Source organism: Cucurbita pepo, chromosome LG01 (genome assembly GCF_002806865.2).
Source record: "Cucurbita pepo subsp. pepo cultivar mu-cu-16 chromosome LG01, ASM280686v2, whole genome shotgun sequence".
NCBI lineage: Eukaryota > Viridiplantae > Streptophyta > Magnoliopsida > Cucurbitales > Cucurbitaceae > Cucurbita > Cucurbita pepo.
The window spans coordinates 717643-743561 of record NC_036638.1 but is presented as its reverse complement, the minus strand read 5'-3'; the positions used below and the strand labels follow the sequence as shown (position 1 = coordinate 743561).

The window sequence follows — 25919 nt, the reverse complement described above, 5'->3', positions numbered from 1 at the left end:
AAAAAAAAAAAAAAAAAAAAAAAAAAAAAAAAAAAAAAAAAAAAAAAAAAAAAAAAAAAAAAAAAAAATTGATGTTGTCTGTTTTAAGGGTATTATAGTCTTTTTACTCATATTTTATGTAACAACTCAATATTATTTTCTTTGGGTTTTACCTTTTGGGTTTTTCGGGCTTCCTGTCAATGTTTTTAGGGAGAGGTTTCCTATCTAATATTTGTAGCGTGTCTTCGTTAGCACACTATCCCGTGTTTGGCTCTTATACTATTTGTAACAATTAAGTCCCACCACAAGCAAATATTGTCCTCTCCTTAAGCTTTTTCTTTTGGGTTTCTCTAAAGGTTTTTAAAATGCGTATACTTAGATCAAGACAATGTAGCATAGTGTGTAGGTGCCACTCCTCCAACCGACGTGATATCTCACATTTAGAAGTTGATACCTTTAGGTCAAGACAATTCTCACTTACTTTTTCTCGATTTTCTCTCCTTGAAAAGATCGTAACACAAAAACAAATGAGGGTTCATGTCAAAGTCAACTATTAATATCATGAGATGTGGATCAATCGGCACCACATACTGTTATCATTATTTAATCAAACTTTAAAAAATTAATTGACATCTGACAAGTGGTACCTACACCAAAAGGGAAAAAAAAAAAAAAAAATCAAAATGGCACATGTTTAAGCAATGCACTATAAAAAAAAGAGAGATTCAAGTTGGTATTTATGGGGACGACAATAACATGAAATGGTAAGGGTTTTTGTAGGGTATGGTTTGGTGGTGTCCTGTCCTTATTAACCCTCTGTCGAAAGATTTGAATGTTCCGACTTACTTACAAAGCAAATTACTAAGTTTATATATAAATCGATAAGATTTATCTTATTTGAACGTGTCGTTCTAACTTACATTCGGTCGTTAAGAATTTAAAATAAATTAATTCTTGTTTTTTTAATTTTAAAGTCCTATCCTTACTCTCCTATACTCAAATATCAATATATATATTAATTATACCATGTTTAAGAGAAATACATATATATATATAAAATGTAGCATAACATATATTATATGTATTTTTTTTTAATGTGGTAGATGGGACTTAAACGTGAGTGCCTACTTTTTCTTTAGAATATTTTATCATTATGAATTTGAAAATGAAATTTCTACACATGTAACATATTACTCTATTATACTACCTCGTTTTGAATTTTAAAATTTAAATCAGCCATACAAAAAGAATCTACTTATTTCACTAAAAAAAAAAAAAATTATTATTATTAAGGTAGATTTTCACCTTTTTTAAATTTTTTTTAAAAAAATCTAGCTTTCTAAATAATTTTTTTAAACTTCAATTTTGATTACAAGGCTAAACCTAAGAAGTTGATACTGGGCTCTTACTTTAGGCCCAGGCCCATCATATTTTTAAGGCTACAAATAAACCCAGGCCCAATAGCTTAAGAAAGGCTAAACCTAAGAAGTTGATACTGGGCTCCTACTTTAGGCCCAGGCCCATTATATTTTTGAGGCTACAAATAAACCCGGGCCCAATAGCTTAAGAAGGCTACATGCTTGTAGATGAATGAACCCGTTTTCCCATATACCTATTCTAAAACATATCACTTATGTTTAATAATGACATAAATCATGTTTTAATAATATTTTTTTAGATTAAACTATAAAAAATACTCCTCGACTTTGAGGTAGAGTTTGATTATATTTTTAAATTTTTTTATTTTATCCATCCCCAAGTTCATGTTAGGTTAAATTATAAGTTAATTCATGAGCTTCTAACAATCAAGACATGGCAAGCCTATGAGGGTATGAGCCATGTCAATATACTATATCTCCCCAAAAAATTCAAAAAATGCAGCCCAAAATGTGCTTGGTACGTAATGGATTTCTAGAATCAATGATGTTATAGCAGCCCATGTCTACGAATAATAGATATTGTCTTCTTTAGACTTTTCCATTCGGGCTTTCCCTTAAGGTTTTTAAAACGCATTAGGGAGAGGTTTACACACACTTGTAAGGAATGTTTCGTTGTCCTCTCTAATCGATAACGCTAGCCCTAAAGGGGGCATAAACGGTACCTATCGATAGTGGGCTTGGGCTATTACGTCCGATGGCGCGGAAGACATTGAGAAGCAAAAAGTGGTGAAATATTAAAATTTTAATTTATTCTTATTATATCAAAAGGTTAAGAGAATCATAATGATAGTGCTCTAATCCCAAAAAAAAAGAAAAAGAAAAAAAAAAGGACGCTCCTAATTTTTAAAGAAAAAGACAAAATCCAATCAGTGGAAGGCGGAGTCGGATATATTCTGTCAGCCACTCAAATCACTGAACACCACACCCACTCTGGCGCGTCAACGAATCTCTTTGCAGTTCATACAAAAAAACAAAGGATCGGATTGCTTTCCATCTCAGTCCAATTTCAACTTCATTTCCCATTTCATTTGGGTTTCATTTGGATTTCTTGGTGCGACGAAGGAACCACGCTTTGGGTCGAATTTGGATAGCCAATGTGGGGCCTTCATTTCACTCTGCTTTGACTTTGACTGTTGCGGTGAAGCCGCTACGAAGAAAACTCCCACCTTCCTCCCACTTTCCTTCGTTCTTCACCCTTTCGTGTTCTTCATCGTCTGGATAAAACCCCCATTTCCTCCATTCTTAGCTCCTCAAACTCCCTCCTCGATTCGAGGCCTTCCCGATTTCCCTCTCTTCCCCCTTTGGCGCTCAGTAATTTCAACCATTCTAGCTGTTCTTTGGTTCAACTTACTTCAGGTAGGAATGTTGTTTCGATTTTTATCTTGAATCGATCTGTTCTTCTGGCTTGTTTTTTGTGTTTTCCATGTGGGTTTTGTTAATTTTTGAGTTTCTGTTCTGGATTTTCATGTTTTGACTATTTTCCATCTTGTTCTTCTTCTGGGTCTGTCTAGAAGTTGTTTAAAAACGACATGTTAGTGGAATAAATTGCTTGAATCTTCGTTTTTCTCTGGAAGATGCGAGAAAATTTTCAAATAAAGTTCGATTGCGTTTATGAAATGATTTTTTCTTTGAAAACCCATCTTTCGAACGCCTGATTTGTATAGGTTTCTTAGCTTTGGGGGTTTAAATCTTGCAGGAATTGGATGTGTAGTGGCTCAAAGAATAAAGTTACTTCCTCGAATTCGGCCATGGACGCCAAGTTTCAGAAGCTTAACCATGGTTCTTTCTTCTCTGCGAGTTCAATTTTGCTTGAACTATCGGCTTCTGATGATGTAGAAGGGTTCAAGAGAGAGGTTGAAGAAAATGGTTTGGATGTTAATGAACCAAGCTGCTGGTATGGCAGAGGAATTGGATCGAAGAAGATGGCTTTTGAAAAAAGAACTCCATTGATGATTGCTGCCATGTTTGGAAGCTCCAAGGTTGTCAAGCACTTAATTGGGACAGGCAAGGTTGATGTCAACAGGGCTTGTGGTTCAGATATGGTCACTGCTCTTCACTGTGCCACTGCTGGTGGCTCTGGTTCTTCCCTTGAGACCATCAAGCTCTTGCTCAACGGATCGGCCGATGTTGATTGTGTCGATGCTTATGGGAGAAAGCCTGTTGATTTGATTGTTTCAGCTTGTAGGATGGTGAGTAATTCAGGAAGAAAGGCTATGGAGATGTTGTTGAGAGGAGATGGTATGGCTGGGGAAGGTGATTTGAGCCTTTACCTTGAAGAAGACCAGCAGAAGATTATAGCTTCCCCGTCTGCAAAAGAAGGAAGTGACAAGAAAGAGTATCCGGTCGATGTATCGCTGCCTGATATCAACAGCGGGATGTACGGTACCGATGATTTCAGGATGTATACCTTCAAAGTGAAGCCTTGTTCGAGGGCATATTCGCACGATTGGACCGAGTGTCCTTTCGTTCATCCTGGTGAGAACGCTAGGCGTAGAGACCCCAAGAAGTACCCATATAGCTGCGTTCCGTGCCCCGAATTCCGTAAGGGGGCTTGCCCAAAGGGGGATTCCTGTGAGTATGCACATGGTGTCTTTGAGTCCTGGCTTCACCCTGCTCAATACCGAACCCGACTCTGCAAGGATGAGACTGGCTGCAACAGGAAAGTTTGCTTCTTTGCTCACAAACCTGAAGATTTGCGCCCTGTATATGCTTCAACAGGCTCAGGCATGCCTTCACCCAGGTCTCTTTCGAGCAGCGCAGCGGATATGTCTACCATGAGCACATTGACTCTTGGTTCATCATCGTTGTCATTACCGACAACTTCAACACCTCCCATGTCTCCCTTAGCATCAGTGTCTTCCCCTACGAATGGAAACTTGTGGCAGAACAAGATTAACCTTACCCCTCCTGCTCTGCAACTCTCTGGTAGTCGGTTAAAGACCACCTTGAGTGCAAGAGATTTGGATTTTGAGATGGAATTGCTCGGGTTGGAAAAGAACGCGAGCCAGCTACAACATCAGCAGCAGTTGATCGACGAGATATCTCGACTTTCCACTCCTAATTACTGGAGTGGAGATGTAAGCAGGAGTGCCGAGTTGAAGCCGTCAAACCTTGATGACATGTTTGGATCATTAGATTCTTCCTTGTTGTCTCAGTTGCAGGGTGGCTCGCTAAAAACCTCTCAGGTTCAATCTCCGACCGGGATGCAGATGCGCCAAAATATGAACCAACTCCGTGCAAGTTACCCGGCTAACTTAGCATCCTCACCTGTAAAGAAGCCCTCCTCTTTTGGCTTTGATTCATCAAGTGCAGTGGCAGCTGCTGTGATGAACTCAAGGTCTGCTGCCTTTGCAAAACGAAGCCAAAGTTTCATCGATCGAGCTGCAGTGCCTCGTCTTCCCGGGTTTACCACAGCTGCAAACTCTGCAGCTACAATGTCTTCCCATCTCTCAGGTTGGAACTCACCCGATGGCAAACTAGACTGGGGAGTACACAGCAACAATCTCAACAAACTCCAGAAATCTGCTTCGTTTGCCATCCGAAACAATGGCATAGGAGGTCCCACAACCTTTGCACCATCCGCAGGGGAGCCCGACGTCTCTTGGGTTAACTCCTTGGTTAAAGACGTTCCCTCCGACAGCTTCGAGCAGTTCGGTGCGAAGAAGCGGCAATACAACCTCAAAAGAGAAATCAACGAGATGCTCCCATCCTGGATGGAGCAGCAGTTGTATGCAGAGCAGGAGCAGATAGTGGCATAAGCAAAAACTGGCCAAATCCTTTCCCTACATTATGCTAACAATATCAAGTTGATCACATTTCATTCAATATTTGATTACAGAAATTATAGCTTAAGTTATTAGTAAAGAGACGATTCTAGTTCAAGAAAAGCCCTGAAGTTTCGGTGTAGGGTGTCGATCGATCTTCAGAAAGATCAATAATAATCTGATGATCGGATCAGTAAGATATGTTCGTATTCATTTCATTGTATTATATTATATTTGTTAATTTTTTTTTCTTTCTCCATTTTGGGGCTGATTATAAGATGAACATGTATCTTTTTCACTCTAGTATAATGAGAAAAACATATAATGTTTCCAGCAACTCTGCATTGTTCTTCAGATTATCTGAGTGACTTAACTAAGACAAGAAAATCATTACCAGAAGAGTGAAGAAGATGATAATGGAGGATGGCAGCCAAGCAGGTACAGACAGAACCAGAAGAGTGACAGCAAACCAAAACCTTTGCTGCTATTATTGTTTAGGATTGGGACAGATTTGAGGTTGTCGGATTGGGCTGTGGCCTCACTTGGTTCTTTTTCTTAGCCGCCCATAACATTTTTTTTCTTCAAGATTCCTGTTTGTAGCTGACTTTTCTGGTTCAAAGGCTCCTCAACGGTAGTATAAGATTCCACGACCGTTGAAGAGGAAAACGAAATATTTTATATAAAGGGTGTCGAAACCTCTCCTTAGTAGACACATTTTAAAAACTTTGAGGAGAAGCCCGAGAGGAAAAAGTTAGAGAGGACAATATCTGCTGCCGGTAAGCTTTGACCATTACAAATGGTATCAGAGACAGACACTGAGTGATGTGCTAGCGAAGAGGTTGAGTCCCGAAGGGGGTGGACATGAGACGGTGTGCCAGCAAGGACGCTGGCCCCGAAGGGGGTGGATTGAGCGGTCCCACATTGATTAGAGAAGGTAATGAGTCTTGAAGGGGGTGGACACGAGGGGGTGTGTTAGCAAAAATGCTAGGCTCCAAAGGAGGTGGATTGGACAATTCCACATTGATTAGAGAAGGGAATGAGTGGCATCGAGGACGTTGGGCCGTAAAGAAGTGGATTGTGAGATTCTACATCGGTTGGAGAGTAGAAGGAAACATTTTTTTATAAGGATGTGAAAACTTTTTACTAACATTTTTGGCAGACGCATTTTAAAAATCTCGAGCAAAAGCGCGAAAGAGAAATTCTAAATAGCTGTAGCCTTAAGCAATAAGCAAACAAGAATTGATTTGTATTTATTGTTTTAGTTTTCTTATTTACTCCAACCAGCATTTATCACAAGACATCTAGTTTCACCTTTCGTTTATGAACACGAAGCACACAGCATTATCTCCAAATTTCCAGTCGCTTTGGCGTCAAATCAGGTAATTTTTTCACCTCATTACGAATCCATCACTAATTTCAACGAGGGTTTGTCAAATTTTAGTTGCATTTTTGTTTTTCAGTTTACCCATTGAAAATAAGTTTCACCGGCTAAGCAAATCAATAATTGATTGCTTATTCATTTGAATCATAGTGGATTAGAAATAAGAACGTGAAGAAAAAGGGCAGAACAATGATTTCAGGTATGATTATACAATTTTGTTCTTGATTGTTTGAGGTTTTTCCATTCACCTGCAATGCCCACTAACTGTTCGACGAATTTCCCAAATGACTTGCATTGCATTCTCACTGCTTCTCCACCGCTTTAATATCCCCTCATGGCGGTCATATAAGGGTTCGTATATGATTCACCACTGTCAAATGGAGTTTGAAAGAAGAGTGTATGCCATTTAATTGTTTTTTTATTTTGTCTTTCTAATTATTTAGAATCTCTTTAATAGATTTATATATTAAATTACCCACACGAACAACTACTGCATTCTGGAGGTGTTTTCTTTGCTGTTCAAATCGAACTGTTTGATTCTTTGATGATGGGGTTTCCCAACATTTTCCCATGAACAAATTGCCTTTCCTTATAGTTTAAACCACTGATATCATAATCTTTTTCATATTGCCAGGCTTGACCATTGGAAGCTGCTTTCGGCCAAAAGTTGTGAATGTGTATAGAAAGCACCAGTTTCAAGGTATGTGTTTGCTCCATTTATCTTCAGTACCTCAATATCTGAAGGTTCCAATTAAGATATGCTCAACTTAACAATGTTCACTCATTTCTGAACCACTGCTCTGCCTTTTACTTGGTTTTTTGACATCAATTTATGGATGTTGGAAAAATTTTACTTTCTGCTCTTACATTAGTTTTGTTTCTTTGCAGGTTTGAATAGGGACAGTTCACGCATTGGGAGAAAGTGGCCTTGTCAAAAGAAAAAGGTTACCTGTAGCATTTCTAATCAAGAGAATGAATCTTCAAACCTTGAACATCATAGAAAGGACAAGGTTCTTGTTAAGATGTGCGGTATTGCATCAGCGAAAGATGCCGCTTTGGCAGCAGAATCTGGTGCTGATTTCATTGGGATGATTATTTGGCCAAACTCAAAGCGTTCTGTTTCATTCTCAGTTGCCAAGGAGATATCCAGAATTGCAAGACAAAATGGTGCACAGCCTGTCGGAGTGTTTGTCGATGACGATGTTGAAACAATATCTCGAGCTGCTTATACATGTGACCTTGAATTTGTGCAGGTACGTCTCTTTGTTGACCTGATCTCCTTGTGTACAGAAATAGCTAGCTTTCTTACTCTGAATGATTTGGATTCACAGCTTCATGGAGATGAATCACGGGAAGCAATGCCCCTTCTAGTTAAAGATCATAGAATTATTTATGTTCTGAATGCAAATGAAGATGGAAGCCTTCTAAATGAGATCTCTATTGAGGACTGTTCTTTAGTAGATTGGGTTCTTGTTGACAGTGCAAAAGGTGGCAGGTACCTTCAAACTTCCTCCTCAATGTGCTGGTTTAAAACAAATTTGTTAATATGTCTCCAAATATCTACATGGTGTTATAAGATTTTCATTAAATAAACAACACTACCACGAGAGTTAGACAACTTGAGCAACTAGTTAAGGTATATATTCTCAACTAAATTGTGAGATCCCACATCGGTTGGGGAGGATAACGAGGCATTTTTATAAGGGTGTGGAAACCTCCTCTGGCAGACACGTTTTAAAAACCTTTAGAGGAACCTCGAAAGAAAGCCTAAAGAAGACAATATATGTTAGCGGTGGGCTTGGACCATTACAAATGGTATCAGAGCCAGACACCGGGCAATGTGTTAGCAAAGAAGTTGTGCCCGGAAGGGGGGTGGACATGAGACGGTGTGCCAGCAAGGACGCTGACTTCCGAAGGGGGGTGGATTTTGAGATCTCACATCGGTTGGGGAGGAGAATTGAGCATTTTTTGTAAGGGTGTGGAAACCTCTTCCTAATGAGGGGAAGCCCGGGAGTAAAAGTCAAAAGAGAACAATATTATAGGCTTAACCATTCAAATCTGCACTAACTAATACATATTGTCATACCCAAAAAGTTCCAAGAAGTGAATTTTATGTTCAGTTGAATGGCTATATTAAAATATTGGAAAGCACTGTTCGGAGTCCTAAATAAACAGGATTTAGACTCTTATTTCCACGACCAATCACATCAGCTACTGAAATGAATTATTTCTACGTGTTTATTTTGATGTATTAGCTACCCATTCCTATCGAAACCCTCTAATAAATTGACAGAACGTGTTGATTTTGACTTAGTAGCAGCAGCCATGACACTTTTCTTCCTGCATGTCACATGGCCAAATTAATTAACTCTTTCCTTCTCTGTTGAATGCAGTGGGAAGGGATTCAATTGGGCCCAGTTTGAGGTACCAATAATTAGAAGTAAACAAGGTTGGCTCTTGGCTGGAGGGATCAATCCAGCGAATGTGTCTCAAGCCCTATCCCTTCTGAACCCTCAAGGCGTTGATGTTAGCAGTGGAATTTGTGGCTCAGATGGGATTCAGAAGGATCTTACTCGAATCAACTCATTTCTTAAGGCTGTTCATTCAGTGAAGTATTGATCAACAAAGTTGAGTATCCGATTTTCTTAATAATCACTTTGTTAATTTTCTGCTTCTGCTTTGAGTTTAGTTCATGAAATTGTGGGATTTACTGAATGTTTTGGAACAATTTAAAAATAAATGACTCATCCCATGTAATGTAACACCATTGTGATTGGTGTTACAGCATCCATCTATTTTCACTAATAGTTATTAAACAGAATTCAAGCAAAACTAATGCCAATTTTTGTTCTATATGGCAATAATAATATGTAAATATGAATACTATCATCATGAACAGAGCTTCTTCTCCCTTGGAAGTTTATTCGAGGTCAAACTCGAATGGCTCACGAACTATTAGAAAAGAATTTTGATATACTGGTGATGAGCAGTATCTCAGTCTTGTTGCTTTGATCAAGAAAGGTCGGGATCGGTCTGATAATATACAATGTCCCCAGAATCGCTCACGAAGTGATCCTTTTTCATGCTTTTTACTAGAACTCCCAATAAGTGGAAGGGGAGAGGCCATGATTTCTCTGGTTGCCGATAATACTTTCCGAGCACTGGTTTTGTTGCCTCGGTCTAACACGATAAGATTGCAGTTTCGATGAGAATTTAGAAAATATAGGGTAAAGACAAGTTTTGAGTTTCAGATACAAGATTGAGAAGAATACTCACTGCTTCTATAAGGTGATAGTGTGGGATCTGAGGGAAGAGATGGTGAATGACATGGGTTCCAATGTCGTGGTGGATGTTGTTGATCCATCCGTAATCGCGATCGAGAGTGGTTAATCCTCCTCTTAAGTAACTCCATTCCTGTTCGATCATCAAATATAGAGCCAGACAAGTTCATAAATGGTGTCAAACATAACACTTTATGATGTGTTCTTGTTCAAAAAGATCGATATGCGTACCTCTCCACGATACCAAGGAAGTTTATCGTCGTGACCATGGTGATGCAGGTATGTGACCACATCCAGCCACATGACAAACATCTACATTTGGAAAACATTCAGACATGTGTACAAGTGAATGATTGTATCCAAAAAAGTATTCACCACGAATTCGTGATCGAAACTGAACTCACCACGTAGGGAATTCCGTAAAGTTTGAGGATTTGGAGAGGACCCATCACTACAGATAAACACCCAAGCAGAGCAAGCATTGCAGTCCAACATACAGTAGATGTAATGATATCATTCCGCTCGCTCGGGACAAACAAATCACTATTCGGGTCGAAATGAGAGCCCTTCTTACCAGGACTTCTACTCCACTGTAATATCACCAACAGGATGCATTAGAATACATCAAAACATTGGCAGAACATTGAAGTTCATACAAAATGATGACGAAACAGAGTGTACCAACCAGATAGATGGGGTATGCAAGCATGGGGAAAGGCAAAGTGAACCTCAATGTTTTTGTTGCTTTATCCAAAGTCTTATAGATTTTCTCAGACAACTACAAAACAGATATGAACACATTGCTATTGAATGAGGCTCAACAAAATGATCATCTCTAGTTACAAACTGCTTCCTTGAGATAAAGAATCCAGAAGGGCTAGACTATAAAGAACTTACAGGATGCCATGATTCGTCGTTTTCGACATGGCCGTGGTTCTGGTGATGAGTTCTGTGGCTTATTCTCCTGAGTTAAAGAACAAGATAAGATATTACAACTTTGAAGAACATTATAACTTTGAAGTGATCAGAAACTAACCATCCATGATATGGAACTAGAATTGAAGAATGAAGAATATGGCCAACAACACTATTGAGTTTTGGATCGTTGGAGAAACTTCCATGCCCACTGCACATTCACCAACCAAAGCAAACCACATAGAATTCAGGCATAGGAATTCCAAGACAAAAAGCAAGTAGAGATATTCAATAGCTTCAATGGAGAAAGCTTACCAATCATGACCAAGAACAAAAAGAGCCCAAAACATGGTCCCTTGAGCAAACCAGTAAAGAGGCCATACAACCCAATTGTTGAAGTAAGCAGCAACAGCCGCCAAGCCAAACACCACAACCACATCCCTCACAACATAGCTCATTGATCTCCAAGGATCCTTAACCCAACAATGCTTTGGAATGGCAGCCCGAATATCGGCCAACCGAAACGGCGGTGCAGCAGCCGGGTCGAATCCACCCTCATTCTCAACCCCATCAACCTTATCCTTCTCATTATCCTCATCAACAGAAGCAACTCTCACGGGAGCACTCACATTCAGCGCCCAACTCTTCCGCTTAGTGGAAAGACTCAAAGAAGAACGGAGAAAGTGGGGTTTAGAGGGCACCGACGAGGACCTAATCTCAGACACCATGTAAGTCCTAGAAGCAAGTCCATTCCTAGAAGGGCGAGGGTAGATCCTGGGGAGGGACTTAACACCACATTCAGATAAGACCCACCTCGCCATTAGAGACCCAGATGAGAAAAACACAGGTATCCTCCTCAAGTGGCTCAAGATAAAGAAGGAAAACAGATGGGGCAACACACACAAACCCTAAAATAAAAAGGAAATCAGAAGAAGATATGAGATAACACAGCCAAGAATCTGGCTCATTCACTTACAACCATAAATCCCAACTTGTGCTTCTTGTTGATTGTCCTCTAACTTGGTCCCTCTCTCTCTCTCTCTGTCTAATTTATAGTCCACCATTCATATCAATGACTGTTCCTCCTCCGTCTACAAGGCAACTTTTTAGACGTTGATTGGAATTTCCAAGCAAATGGGTCGGGCTTCAGATTTCAGAGAGGCATACCCACTAAAAGAAAAGTTGTGAAAAACGTAAAAATGTGCAGATTTGAAAGGGACGTAACGATCTGTAATTGGGTAATTGAAGGGTGGGGTGGGAAGGGAGGAGGACGGTGACGTGGTCAACTCGATATCGTAAAATTTGGCCATGTTTTTCTAATTTATTGTATTTTGTAGGCCGACTACTGAGTAGGGGTTGGAATTTGAAAGTCAAGTTTCACACCTCTGGAAAAATTATGATATTCTCCTATGAACTCTGAAGCCTTCTATTTTAGGTTGAATTTGAACCACTTTTCTCCGTCCAATTCTCGAATCTCCCGAGTATTCAAATCTTTTTCATTCCTTCTCCTAGGATCCTCTATATGCATATATTATACGAATTTAGCCTTTATAATTTGAAAACAAATTAAAATTTGATCCACTATTAGTCAAAGGATAATTAATGTGAGCTTTATGATTGTTATTATTATTCTCCTTAAAACATTAACTTTTTCTCTCTTCTTCTCTAATTAATCATCTCAAAAATGTTTTTACTTTTAGTTTCGAATAGAACTATTCGTGCTTTGTTTCAAAAATACTTTTACATTGGATTGTGCTTTGTTGCTAATAACTAGATGCAACGTTTGGAGGCATGGCTAAGGCATATGACACGCAATCCTGATTGAGCAAAGCAGAGCCAATGGCACCAAGCTGGTTCAATCTAGCAAGAACAAAAGAGTTTTCATGACTCCAAACCAAATACCTGTTATCTCACAGTTGCCACCATTTATGAGCCACTTCCTTGCCCATATCTGCAAAGTAAGAGGTATGGATTGAACAACAAAAGTAAGAATCAAACATGGTATGTTGAATGCTCTAAATTCCACACTAAATTGAATAGGAGCAGAATCAAACATGGTGATCATCCTAACTTGTTTTGCGGTTGGCTATGGCTACATTATGTTGTTTCAGAAGTCCAAAGAAGAGAATCATTATGGAGCAAATGCAGTAGTTTGCTATCAGAACCTAAATCTCTTGAACTTAAGCTTCAATATTTCCTGACACACCTAAACGGTAAGATCCCATATTGATTGGAGAGAAACGAGTGTCAGCAAAAATGTTGGGCTCCGAAGATAGATTGTGAGATCCCATATCGGTTGGAGAGGAAAACGAAACATTCTTTATAAGGGTGTGAAAACCTCTCCTTAGCATATGCATTTTAAAAACTTTGAAGGGAAAGCCAAAAAATGGCAATATCTGCTAGTAGTACAATCGATCTATCACTCCGTTAAACAGCATTTTGATGACATTCATATCTTATAAGCGACCAAAACCTATTATGTTCCTTGGAAGATGTAAAGATAGAAGGAGGTTGTAATTGAAAAACATACATCAAGCTTCTGCTGTCGTTCTAATAGCTTATTCCTTGCTTCTACAGCTACCGGATAAGCACTCTGGAAAAACATCTAACAGTCGGAGAACATTCATGATTCACCAAAGAAAGGTAAAGACAATTCCAAATCATCATAGCTAATATCCCCAGCTTTTCTATATTTGGCCTTAATTTCTTCTGCTGTTCTCTATTTTAATGTAATCCATATCAGAAAGCAATCTGAAGTTACGGACCAAGCCCACAAAGATATTATTTTTTTTGGGCTTTTCTTTGAGGTTTTAAAAGACGTTTGTTAGGGCTAGAGAGTGGTTTCCACACACTTATAGAGAATGTTTTGTTCTCCTCTTCAACCGACGTGTGATCTCATAATCCACCCTCTTTCAGGACCAACGTCCTCGCTGGCACTTGTTCCCCTCTCCAATGGGATCTCACCATTCACTCCCTTTGGGCCCAGCGTCCTCACTGGATGTTGGCACTCGTTCTCCTCTCCAATCGATGTGGGATCTCATAATCCACCCGTTTTGGGGCCCAGCGTAAGCTGGTACAACGCTCAGTTTCCACTCCCTTTGGGGTCCAACTTCCTCGCACCGCACGGTGTCACTCCCTTTGGGGCTCAGCGTTCTCACTGGCACCCGAAAGGGAAAACCCAAATAGGACAATATCTACTAGCAGCAGACTTAGGTCGTTACACTAAACGAGCACGGTAAGCACAAGAATAGAATCTATAAGGGGTGGAAAATCCAGACTTATAGGGAACTGCCTATGCTCCACATCCCAAACTTATCATTATCAAAGACATATGAAGCAGATGAGTTGCTGGTGGAAAAGAAAGTACAGAAACCCAATGCCCATTTGTGGTGGTATGCTAAACACAATCTAAATGACCCATAACACACCTCTGGGTAGACAACTCCTTGGGAGCTGATATGCAAAACATGAGAATTCAGAAGCCACTAGGAACACAAACAACTTACAGCCTACCTACTACATTTGATTGCTACAAAATTCATTTAAACTTTTGTTAACCCAATTGGCAAACTAGAACATAGCTTAATTAACAGCCCTAGCATTGAGCTAAAGAAACCATGCGATCTTTAGCTCAATGTAAGTGTCCCCATGATCGCACCAGAGCTCAAATGGGTGTGGAGCAAGTGAATGTTAAAAACCAGAAAGGGGGGAAATAATTGAAAGCAAAAGAGAGGCGAGAGAGAGAGGAGTAAAAGATAAGGTTTTGGAGGGAAGAGGAAGGTCCGTGCTATACAAAACCTGCACCAAACACTGCCTCACATTCCTCCAACACTCTGCCTCCCATAATACCTGCTGCCTCCCTAAATTTTTATTTATTTATTTATTATTTTTCTTTAATATCACAAATTCCCATTAATTTAATTTCCTTTAATGCTCTTCTTCCCCTTTTTGTTTTTGTTTTCTACTCATTTTTATTCATTTATTTTATTAATTTTGTTTTCCAAATGTTTGAGGATGGATGTCCCACATCGGTTAATTTAGAGAATGAACATGTGTTTATAAACAAAAAAATACTTCCTCCATTGATATGAGGTCTTTTGAGAAAGTCCAAAACAAAATTATCAGAGAGGGTAGGGACTATAGGAAAATGGAAAATTACCCAATAATTGGGCAATGAAAGTGAGGGGACAAAAAAGTCCCTGAAAATAGCACGACTCCCAACATACATTCAAACTATCTAGCGTTAGTTTGAATTACTTTCTAATTTAAATACTTTTTTAAAGAATATTGATAAAAATATTATTATTTTTTATTTCATATTTAATAATCCATCTATTAACTCATTTCCTAATATAATTTACATTTATTTTATCAACGTTATTTTGAACCTTACTTTGTTTTCTTAATTTTAATATTTTAATTTAATTTAAAAAATAATATTCAAAGATTAAATACTACCATATCTAATAATTGAAATATTTTTTAAGTATATAACTTTACACGTGTGAAGTGATTTGATATTAAATGAATAAAGCGACACATATTGGCGTTAGGCATTTTCGTCTTTTCCTTTTATGGAGTTGAAAAAGAAAAGGAAAAAGAAATTTGTTATTTTTTCGTCTTTATTTATTACCAACTCTGAAACATTTTTATTCATTTAAATATTCATTCCTTCGTGTTCTTCTTCACTTCCTCTCAATGGCTTCCTCAGTTGATCACAATAAGTTACCAAACATCTGCGGCGGCGCCACTGCAGCTCCTCCGCCCACCCCTTCCTCACAAACCAACCACCTCTCCACCTCTGCCGCTGCCGAAGCTCTCTCCAGGCTCCTCCATCGCCTCCCCCCCAAACTCTCTCTTCCTACGCGCCGTTCCTCGTCCGTTATATCACCACCAACGATTTCCTTCTCAGATTCTCCCGATGACGAGTTTTCCAGTAGGCTACTCTCCGCCGTCTCCGAATTCGGCTTCTTCCAAATCACTGATCATAAAATATCCTCTCATCTCCTTCTCTCAGCAGAGTCGGAATCTGCCGCTCTATTCGACATTCAGGCGGAGAAGAAGGAAGCACTGTTTCCGAAGGACTGGGGATTTATAGGCGACGAAGACGAAGAATCGGACGGAGCCTGTGAATCGTTCTGCTTCGATCCGAGGCTGTGCTTGCCTTATTCGGACGAAATTTGTTTACAAGCTTTGCAAGAGCTCGTGCCAGCGATGGAGTATCTCGGACTGAAGATCATCGAGCCTCTATTTCGTGCGATTGGCCTCGAGAATCCAATCGGTGAGGATCGAAGCAGATTCCGGTCGCTGATATGGATATCGAAAGGTTCTCGAAGCGCTGAGCCGGCAGTGACCTGTGGATTTTACCCATACATTGTCGGATTGCATTATCAGAGCAAGAACCAGAGGTGTTCTGTATTAGGAGATTCCGGCTGGGTTGCGACGGCGGCAACGGCGGCGGATTCTGTGATGGTTTCAATCGGAGATATTGCGCAAGTAAGACTATACGCTGTCGTTTTGTTAATTTAATCTCTTTTTTTTTAATGAATAGAAAATGATAATTAATGGGTCAGGATATTTGATAATTAATAATTAAAAAGCTGTTTGATTGCACGAACTGAGAGGCATTGGTCACGTGCGTTCATTCGTGACAAATATGCTGCTTGTTTCACAAATCCACACGAACCTAATTTCTCGAAATTATTGATTTAATATTCTAAAAATAAATTATTAGAGGAAGAGAAATTTAGCATTAAAATTTTGAAAATGTATTTTTAAAATAAAATTATTTCCGACTGTTTATCAAAATTTGAAGGTGTGGAGCAATGGAAAGGTAAAGAAAGTGAGAGGCAGGGCAGTAGCGGCGGCGGCTGACGGCAGCGACAACTCAGGCACCATCTCAATATCACTACTCATTACTCTTCCTTTGGATACCCAAGTCTCTCCTCTTCTTCCACCGACCGACGAAAACACAGACGCAGAAGCAAAAGAGGACGGCGGCGGCAACGAGGCAGAGAAGAAAACGGCGGTGTTTCGTTCTTTTAGCTTTGAAGAGTACGCGTGGAAAGTGTATCAGAATCGGTGCTTTCTGCTCAGAGATCCACTGGCCGGATACCGAATCTGAATCGATGGATCGGAGAATTGCCCCATTGTTGATCAATCGACCCATTGAATTCCCACGGTTTTCTGCAGAGGCGTTGAGTACGTAGTTCTACTTTTTCTTTTTCTTGTTTATTTTGAACAGTTTTTGGATTATTCTTGCGAGTGCTGTGTGATTTTGTTACAAATTTGAATAATCCCAAAAACAATATATTTAAATATTATATGTATAATCAACTTGAGGTTCATTTTTCTTTGAGAAAATTTGTGTTGGGTTTGAATTCAAAAAAAAAAAAAAAAAAAAAAAAAAAAAAAAAAAAAANAAAAAAAAAAAAAAAAAAAAAAAAAAAAAAAAAAAAAAAAAAAAAAAAAGTAATTGATTTGTGGTTATGATAGTAGGAACTTAAAAAACTGACCAAAACAGATTTGCATGCCATTGTTCAACCAACTTTCACCACTAGACCAAACTCCACAAATCTATACGCTAAATAAATTTATAAATTTAATCGAATGATTTAAAGACTACCAATAAGAGTTTTATCAAATAATGACTTAAGAGCTTTTTATGAAAGAAAAAAGACTTAAATGCCTTCACAACTTAGGTCTGGCAGCTGAGTGGGTGAAGATGAAGATTCATTCATCTCAAAACACACAGCATAACACAAATTGAATGAAATGTGTTTAGATATTTTGAAAATTCGCTGCTTGGCTTAAGTAGAGACATCACCATAACTTACAAAATGAATGAAATGTTAAAAACAAGATTGCTTTTGACAGCAAATTTCAAACGGATATGCTTTTTAATTTACACAATAAAGCTACAACTACAAAAAAAGGGTGACAATGATTCAGTATCAATCCTGAACTTGTGCCCAGTTGAATAGTCAGGCTTGGCACCTACATCATCTTCACCTAGCTTAACCCGTAAACGGCCTGTTACTTCTCTTCCCAAGCTCATGGACTCGGTTTATGGAGCATAACGAGCAATTTGACTACACCGAATCTGCTACTTCTCTTTGACACTAAGGCATAACTATTCTACAAATATAGTCAACATCTCCCACCAACATTGACTAATATCCTCTAACACTGCTCACAGAACGAACAGAGCTATAAGACATTTCTGTTGAAGCCTGCATTGCTCACATTACCGCTTTTAGGTCAGAACTGAATCACAAAAAACCTACTCAAATTGCAACCGAAGTATCCAAACCACTCGATCCCCCTTTTAACGGAGTCCAACTTCGTTCAAGTCGCCTAAACCTACTTATTCTACCTGGTTCGTTTAGTCCACAACCAATCAGTTCTTGACCATCTGAGAAGAAACTGCAACAATTAATATTATTTGGAGAGAATTTCCACCCACAACTCAACTCCCTTCAACTGACCTCATTCAGGTAGCATACAGGCAACTTAAACTGAAAATAAAGCCTTATCCATCTCGAGAATTGCATTTAAATGGGTTCGTGGGAATAGCAAGCTCAACAAGGGAACTACAGATGATGATTGAAATTTCGGTTTGATTTTTCGCATGGCTATCTTGATTAAAGATGAATCTGGTATGCTATACCACTGAAGATACCAAGATAGGAATACTGTACTTCTCACTCCTTGTATATCTCCACTTGGCCACCTTCCTGAATCCAAGTAATTGCGAAAATCATTCTTCAAGCTCTGACAACAACTTAGAATTTCTTCTACCCGCTTCCTGAGAGACCCCAAAAAATTAGACTGCACAATGCTGCCTCTTGAAGTGGTCAATTTTCCACTCAACAGAGCCTCATTATATGCTATCGCAAGCTGCAAGAAACATAAAATAAGAAGTCACGTTCTCCGATACATATAGATGTAAATTGTAAGAAACTGATAGTTGATAGAACTTTACTAAAATCTTTTATAGATAAACAATTCAAATGGATGATGGAGTGCCACGTAAAGATAGCCAACCTTTAGGTCAAATAAACAGAGTGAGTCACCAAGAATAACCGCACCACCCTTGGCCTGATCAATCATCAAAGAAACCGTTGTATATAATGACAAATAAACCTGCATTGGGGTAAACAGAAAACCACGTTTCGAAGGACTTAATTCTCAAAGAACGAGTTGCAGCATCCACTTCAGTGGATAGCTTACCAAGCTACACTTTTCTACAATGTGTTAAAAATGACAAGGACTTCAAAAAAAAGCAGTAAAGTTTTCGACTTTTCAACAGACTGCATTTACCTGCAAAAGAGCTGGTCTGTCCTTGCTCACACACTCAAACAGAACTTGCAAGCAAAATTCCTGAAAATCAACGTCCAATCTGCATTCATATGCTCATACCATTTATTATTGATACCTTTGGTTCAATAAACAGGATACTTTGAAAGAGAAAAAGTACTTAGCAGAGGAAACCAATGATATCAAAAGACAAAAGCTGGAATATACATGAATCAGTATTATTTGTCAGGTTCAATCGGTAATTTTTTTCCCAACTGAACGACCTGGCCATTAGGCGGTTAGCTTATCTGATTCAAACCTATAATTCCAAATAGAATCTCTTGAGTTATAGTTCAAAATGCAAAATCATAATAATAATAAAGTTTGAAAGCACTTTATTCATGTTTAAGAAAAAATTAGTGTGGATCATCTGAAATTTTTAACTTCAGGTGTGCAGTTCTCAATCTACTGAGTTACTATTGAAGCTTATGATAGGGCATGATTTGAAGGCAAAAGCAAATCTACACATGCTATCTTTACTATTTGTCAATATACTTTTTTAGTTACACCACAGCTTTCCATTTACATCACAGCCAACCTAAGAAGCTTTACCAAGTCATGACCGACACCACCTGTAGAGCACATTACTTAATGATCTTAAGACTCAACTCGATGCCTCAAATTGAGTTTTTTACTCATGTGGTTAAAGTAAACTTGATTAAAATGGTCATGGTAGCAAAGAAAATAACTGTAATAATACAAAATGTCGTATGATCAAAATGGTCGAGTAACTAGATCAAAATGATTAAGGAAGAAAACTAAAATGTTGCCTAATCAAAGGAAAATAGACATCTAAAACAAAAAGGTGAATGAAAATGTGAAGATTTGGACTAAGTAACGAACACACGGAGTTAGGAAATCCAACATATTACTAAATAGCCTACTTGCCTGCCATCCCATGAAGGATCACAGCACAGTTGCGCAAATGCAATCAAACTAGGATCTGACGAGAAGGTACCAATCAACTGATCTACGCTTGCATAATTAGGTCTGCTAGGGCCACTATTACACAAATTGCGTGATGATAGACCCCGGGACCCAAAAACCTGGACAGAGAGAATGGTGTTATCCACAATGATACCACTAGAACTCTCAATAGATGCAAAGGATGAATTTACCTTGTGCATTACTCGTGATAACAGTGACTGACAGCCTATAGGGTCATCAATGTACGAACAAGCTCCAACTTTCTGCTTGATGTATAAAACACCAGAGCTAAATGGATTATTTTTGTCCCCAACATTCCACCAAGATTTATCTGGTGGAAAAAAATAGAAATTTAAGTATCTGATACACCAAAGAAAATAGAACAGAGAATAAACATGAATGAAAGTCATGGAACAACAAGGTAAGTAATTTTTTAAAAAAAGAATGAATTGGTATGTAAACAAGAAAGAAAAGAAGCCAACCACCAACCTTCGGGGGCAAGTTCTATTACTTGAGGCCAATACCGAGGACTACATATGCGTAGGGTCTTTAACTGTGAGAACAAATAAAATTGGATATTTAATTTCAAATAGAAGGAACAATGCAGACGCTTTTACATAAATTATTGCGGAAACAATGATAACATTGGTGGTCCACTATTCTACATGGACACATCTACATGTGGCATACAAATCAAAACAATGCAAAGGAAAATGACTGAAGGCATTTTTTTAGAAAATAAAATGTGCAGATCAGTCAATTCTCATATAGAACATCTAGAACTTACAGTAGCACGTTCAGGTAGAAGACAAGGAGTAACTTCACAGAAGGTAGTTTCGGCATAATGCTCAGTTTCTGTTACAGTGATTTCAAGAGGAGCATAGACTGGCAGACCACTGTCTACATCCACAGTCTGAATCCAGCGAGCCTCAGTTGCAAGAACATATAAATGTCGGAATGCCTGACAAGAGAGAACCTTTCAGTAAAATATGCTATTGATTAAGTTTTTTTTTTTTCTTGGATAAGAAACCTGAACATGTACTGCTAGGGAGGAAAAGACTACTGATAACGAAAGTTAGAAAACACAGGAGAAAGATACACAACCACTTCTTTTAAGAGTAATTTCATTAAACGCAGCAAAAGTTTGGACCTCTTTCCATTGAATAAATACCTACTAGAACTACTTGTATTTTGAATATAAAGCTACAAAGTGACTTCACTCTCTCCTTCCCTGTAATGTATATTTGTATGAGCTACATAATGTGATAGACAATATATGAGAGAATGTTTCGATCCATTCCAGTACTCGAGTTTCATATATGTCTATACCTAAAACTATTAGTGTAAAAATACAATAATGAATAGAAGACAAGAAACTAATAAACTCCTATTTACAACAATAAACATGCTCTAACAACACATATGATAGTACTAATGAAGCATTATTACTTTAGTTTGGAGAACACACAAGTGTCAGACAATATCAGACACTTGAACTAGAGTGTTCAATTATTATTTATTCTTGTTTGAAAATTTTAAAGGGGTTAATTCATAAAAAGAAATATAAGAAATTAATTTATGGGAGTTAAAAACATCATATTTTTGTAAATATATATAATATGTGAACTAAATGATTTCCAAGTCCCTACCACAAGACTAATAATGAGATTTTATCAAATCATAAGAACAAAATTCTAACTTTTAAGATAATAGGGACTAAATTCTAACTTTTCCAAACTATAGGGACTAAATTTATAATTTTATCTAAAAATATACAAATATATTTAAATATATACAGTTTCACAAATATATTTGCCAAGGCTATGGCCTTATTATCTTTTCATAAATTATGAATCATTGTATCAACATGATGAATCATCACCAAAAATATCGAATGCCCATGATCCATATTTGGGCAAGTGCTTCTTACATCAGACATACGCATATTGATTGTTGGCCAGACTACGGAAATTTCCATTCGGAATTGGTAGCCGGTTATTATTTTAAGGCTGCAGGACTACCAGAGTGGTTAAGGGAAAAAAAAAAAAACTTCTCTCCATTACTTTCATAAGAAATTATACATTCCTTTCTCACTCTGCAGCTAGTTATAAGCTGTACAATAAGTAAATAAATAAGAGTAAATTATTATACCTGGAGGTGACATCGATTGTCATTTGGACCAGTAGGCAAGCGTGGGTAAAGAGTTATTAGCAATGCAGCAACAGCACCGTTACTAGTTGAAAACGTCCGTGTACCTCCCCCAAGAAACAAGAATCCAATAGCTAAGCTTACCTGAAGATTATTTAGAGTTTCAACAACTATGAAGAGAATTTCATTTTATATAATTCAACTCAGTCTTCCATAAAACCATATTAATCTCAGACAAAGAAACAATATCATAAAGTTGATATTGAGTTGATCATTGAATCTTACACAATAACCTATACTTCTGATCCCACAAGAGGTGCAACTATCAAATAACATAGAAATTACTGTAGGTGAAGAAACTTGCAGACTCACAACACTTATCCACTGAGTTATCTGATTGTTTTAGGGTACGATTGTTTAACTTTCCAACCAGCGATCTCTCAAAATCTTTTAAATAACTCTCCAATCTTCTTTCTGAAGTTTGAAATTAAGCATCATTGGAATAATACAAAGCTTAGCCTCTAATTTTTCAATCTTAGATATCAGGTGTGAGCTTGACGATCCGTAAGAAAAGCCAAGAGTAGAAGCAGAAGAGGAAAAGATGATCGATTGTATCTTCCTTTTTGCTAAGAACACGCCAGCTGAGGCTAAGAAGGTGTTAATTTTCCTTTTCAAAGAACAAAATAGGCTGTTCATACTCTACTTTGTTCCCATTGATTCAACGCTTACGTGAACTCCTCAACATACCTGTTTACTGACTCATTTTGCAAGAGAATGTCAAAATTAAGTAAGCGTTTGTTTCAGACAGTCACACATTCAAGTAGTCCTTTCAATTAATACTTTGGAAAGGAAAGCTTTAGAAACAATGACATGCATGATCAATGACCTAGTTTACACCCTTCAGTATCAGTAAGATTTTACATACTTATAGTTGATTACAAGGATCCTTTTAGGTTTACATGTAGAAAGCAAGATCCAAATTAACTTAGAAAACTTACTGCCATCTGAATGCCGTAGTTAGCATGACCATCAGTAGAATTTCTACTGCGCAAGAATCTTAAGAGGCGAAAGGTTTGTAAATTTCCAGAGCCAGCCATTACCTGTTCACAAAGTCATCACCTGGGATTTAAATCCTACATTTATGAAGATGGGTGAGAGGAAACAAAGAAAGATTCTGCTTACCACGGACAAGGAAAGAGCAATTAAATGGACACATGTCTCCAAAGTGCCTCGATCAATGTAGCGAGACAATCCCTTTGGGAAGGGACTTTCCTTCTCTATGGAGATAGGTTTGATCTGCAAAACAGGAAAAATGTCATACAAGAATTAAACGGCCTAGAGGTGCAACAGTTAGTTCAGCGTCTGACCTCATTTAGAAAGTAGACGGCATAGTTATAAAGTATCTCCTGCGCATCTCCATTCTTTGTACCAGCAAACCTCAAACCTGTCCCAGAGCTCACAATTAAGACTCCCAAGTTTACATGTAAAATGCTTGTCTCACAATAATTTAAAGCAAGAAGGCCAAATTCTAGATTTCTTGAATATGCATTAATCAAAGATAGGTAGGATGCTCTGAAGAAGCACGGACATGGACATTCAGCAATAATATGGAAGAACATGAAGATGAAAAGAAAATTAGGCATAAAAATGCTTGTAGTTACATGCATGTTTCGTGCACATATAAGATGCTACCAGAGGTGCATTTCTGTTTGACATATATCACAAGTCTCAGTGAGATTTAAGCAGAAACACACGTGACTATTGTTGGTCATATTAAATCCATAAAAATGACATCTTACCAATAGAAATACATGCTCCGATTATTATGTTGACATAAGCTTGAACAAATGCTTCGGCATCCAATTCATCAGTATCATTATCATCACTCTTGAGGCACTTGACAACATTCTTAACAATTTCAGGAATCTGAGATTCGACCCAGTTTCTGGATGGATGAACCCTACAATAGTTTATTTCATCAACATATGATCTTAATGAAGGAATAGGACATCTGATTGCTGCAAATCTGATTAAAAATTGGTACCTGCTCCACATTATAAGATTTCGAGCTATGACACGAATCATGATAAAGTCAGGTCTCACATATTGCAAGTCAAAATTTGTCTTAGGGATGGATAGCTTTGACATAATCGCAACTGATTCAGTCTGTCAGACACGCCAAGCAGAAAACAAGTTTAATTCCACTCATGCATATAATTATATTATTTTATGCTGTTTCAGACCAGCAAAAATAGATAGTTTCATATAATTACTTTCAAGAACATTAACGCGAGAGCAATAGTAGCTCCAGGGGCAGTGACATCAACGTTGACCACGGTCCCATCCACCATCTAAATGAGAGCAAGAAAACAATATATCAGATTGCTTGCACTAGATACACATTTCATTGACAATATCTGGATGAAGGATTATTTTAGAGAACAGTAAGTACAAAAATCAACCCGTATTTTTTTTAACAAGAAATGAAAGTGACAAACGCATCGATGAAATAAGACTAATGCTCAAAAGTGACAAACGCCACAAGGGAATGAATAATAAGAAAAAAAGGCATACAACGGAGAAGTAAAAGCATGTAAAATGAGACATCAATCTTGGATAGAATGCCCAGCAAAGAGGTTGGTGAGAGCACAGAAAGAAGAAGCCTTCAAACGAGCCTAAATGAACCGATCTGACCAAAGAGGATTCTTGTTATTGAAAATCCTTTGATTTCTTTCAAAACTAACTATCAATGCAGAAACTTTTAACCATATTGATAAGAGTGATGGAGAAGACAACTTGCTCCTTAAATACGACAAAGGAATTTGAGGAATCATAAATAGGTGGTTGGATTCTTTGAGAAATTCAAGAGTCCAACCTTAATTGATCCAATAAGATGAAGAGTCGTGCAAAAAAATACCAATAAAGGATTTTAAACATCATATTCTAACGTCACAGTTAGATTAATCAACTCTCAAGAACCCCATCATCGATGCATTAAATGTTTCTTAACCACCAGCAACTCTTCATACAAGGGACCTAAGAAGTAATAAATAACTTTTCCAAGGAATCTCCAGTAATAGAACTCCCACCAAGGACTCTTCAAACAAGGAAAAAATTGAAACTATTCCTTAACTTCATACAACCTGTGTGATCATACGGTTGTGCTCCTCTGTAGAGAAAAGAGAAATTTCTGGCTAAAGAATAAGACAGGAACAGATTCAGATAAACTATAAAATCAAGTTCATCATACCTTGCAATTTTTCAGTTTAAGAGAAGTACAAATAACAAAATAAAAGATCAAGAGCGTGAGACCTTACATTACAAACTTCTTTTCCACCAATGTAGTTGAATAATCGATCAACTATTGAATCTGTAAAACCAACTGATTCTTTGCCTCGACCTTCATTTGACAGAACAAAATTAGTATTTACTGTTCATACCTTCAGTTTCCAATTCGCAATGATTAGAATAAAACTAATCATACCCAATGCAACAAGACCCAAGGAAAAGCCTGCTGAAACAGCATAACCCTCTCGTTCAAGGACATTATCACCTCCACTTCGCCGGCCTATTTCTCCCTGTAACATAAATATCAAACAGGTAAGATTAATGATGAAAGAATACAATTTTTTTCTATTTCAATATATTTATATATTTTTTTAAATGAAGAAGAATAAGTCTAACTAGGTATAAGTACATATAGACACCCCCCCCCCCCCCCCCCCCA

The 25919-nt window shown here is 37.9% G+C and overlaps 5 protein-coding genes across 7 annotated transcripts in view; 3 read left to right on the top strand and 2 right to left on the bottom strand.

Annotated features, from left to right (window-relative positions):
- Positions 1-2502: 2502 nt before the first annotated feature.
- Positions 2503-5519, top strand: LOC111800473 (zinc finger CCCH domain-containing protein 29-like). Its single transcript, XM_023684184.1, has 2 exons — positions 2503-2774; positions 3115-5519. The coding sequence occupies exon 2, from the start codon at positions 3122-3124 to the stop codon at positions 5174-5176; it is 2055 nt and encodes a 684-aa protein (XP_023539952.1). The 5' UTR covers positions 2503-2774; positions 3115-3121; the 3' UTR covers positions 5177-5519.
- A 926-nt stretch (positions 5520-6445) lies between these two features.
- On the top strand, positions 6446-9395 carry LOC111806689 (N-(5'-phosphoribosyl)anthranilate isomerase 1, chloroplastic-like). Of its 2 annotated transcripts, none has more exons than XM_023692097.1 (6): positions 6446-6561; positions 6714-6762; positions 7198-7263; positions 7452-7816; positions 7895-8058; positions 8957-9395. In XM_023692097.1, exons 2-6 carry the CDS (start codon positions 6753-6755, stop codon positions 9180-9182), a joined length of 831 nt encoding a protein of 276 aa, XP_023547865.1. In that variant the 5' UTR covers positions 6446-6561; positions 6714-6752; the 3' UTR covers positions 9183-9395. The 2 variants fall into 2 exon arrangements, with proteins under 2 accessions (XP_023547865.1, XP_023547857.1); XM_023692089.1 differs by having other exon boundaries at positions 6450-6561; positions 6643-6762.
- LOC111806684 (omega-3 fatty acid desaturase, chloroplastic-like) lies at positions 9318-11929 on the bottom strand. Its single transcript, XM_023692075.1, has 8 exons — positions 11075-11929; positions 10881-10970; positions 10742-10808; positions 10530-10622; positions 10249-10434; positions 10076-10156; positions 9840-9977; positions 9318-9743 (listed from the first exon to the last, which is right to left on the bottom strand). The coding sequence occupies exons 1-8, from the start codon at positions 11578-11580 to the stop codon at positions 9576-9578; spliced, it is 1329 nt and encodes a 442-aa protein (XP_023547843.1). The 5' UTR covers positions 11581-11929; the 3' UTR covers positions 9318-9575.
- A 3487-nt stretch (positions 11930-15416) lies between these two features.
- LOC111788537 (gibberellin 3-beta-dioxygenase 4) lies at positions 15417-17111 on the top strand. The gene is made up of 2 exons (XM_023668884.1): positions 15417-16255; positions 16575-17111. The coding sequence occupies exons 1-2, from the start codon at positions 15458-15460 to the stop codon at positions 16881-16883; spliced, it is 1107 nt and encodes a 368-aa protein (XP_023524652.1). The 5' UTR covers positions 15417-15457; the 3' UTR covers positions 16884-17111.
- A 404-nt stretch (positions 17112-17515) lies between these two features.
- Positions 17516-25919, bottom strand: part of LOC111801057 (anaphase-promoting complex subunit 1) — a 21139-nt gene continuing 12735 nt past the window's right edge. The window contains exons 21-37 of one of the 2 annotated variants that reach the window (XM_023685026.1): positions 25677-25770; positions 25510-25592; positions 25336-25386; positions 24466-24543; positions 24237-24358; positions 23992-24152; positions 23560-23636; positions 23375-23488; positions 23191-23292; positions 22196-22336; positions 20832-21005; positions 20534-20597; positions 20236-20375; positions 20006-20163; positions 19082-19160; positions 18806-18904; positions 17516-18658 (exon numbers count right to left, since the gene is read on the bottom strand). In XM_023685026.1, the coding sequence (XP_023540794.1) occupies positions 18272-18658; positions 18806-18904; positions 19082-19160; positions 20006-20163; positions 20236-20375; positions 20534-20597; positions 20832-21005; positions 22196-22336; positions 23191-23292; positions 23375-23488; positions 23560-23636; positions 23992-24152; positions 24237-24358; positions 24466-24543; positions 25336-25386; positions 25510-25592; positions 25677-25770 (2124 nt within the window). In that variant the 3' untranslated portion in view covers positions 17516-18271. The remainder of the gene's footprint in view (positions 18659-18805; positions 18905-19081; positions 19161-20005; positions 20164-20235; positions 20376-20533; positions 20598-20831; positions 21006-22195; positions 22337-23190; positions 23293-23374; positions 23489-23559; positions 23637-23991; positions 24153-24236; positions 24359-24465; positions 24544-25335; positions 25387-25509; positions 25593-25676; positions 25771-25919) is intronic. The other variant, XM_023685033.1, reaches the window with a different exon arrangement.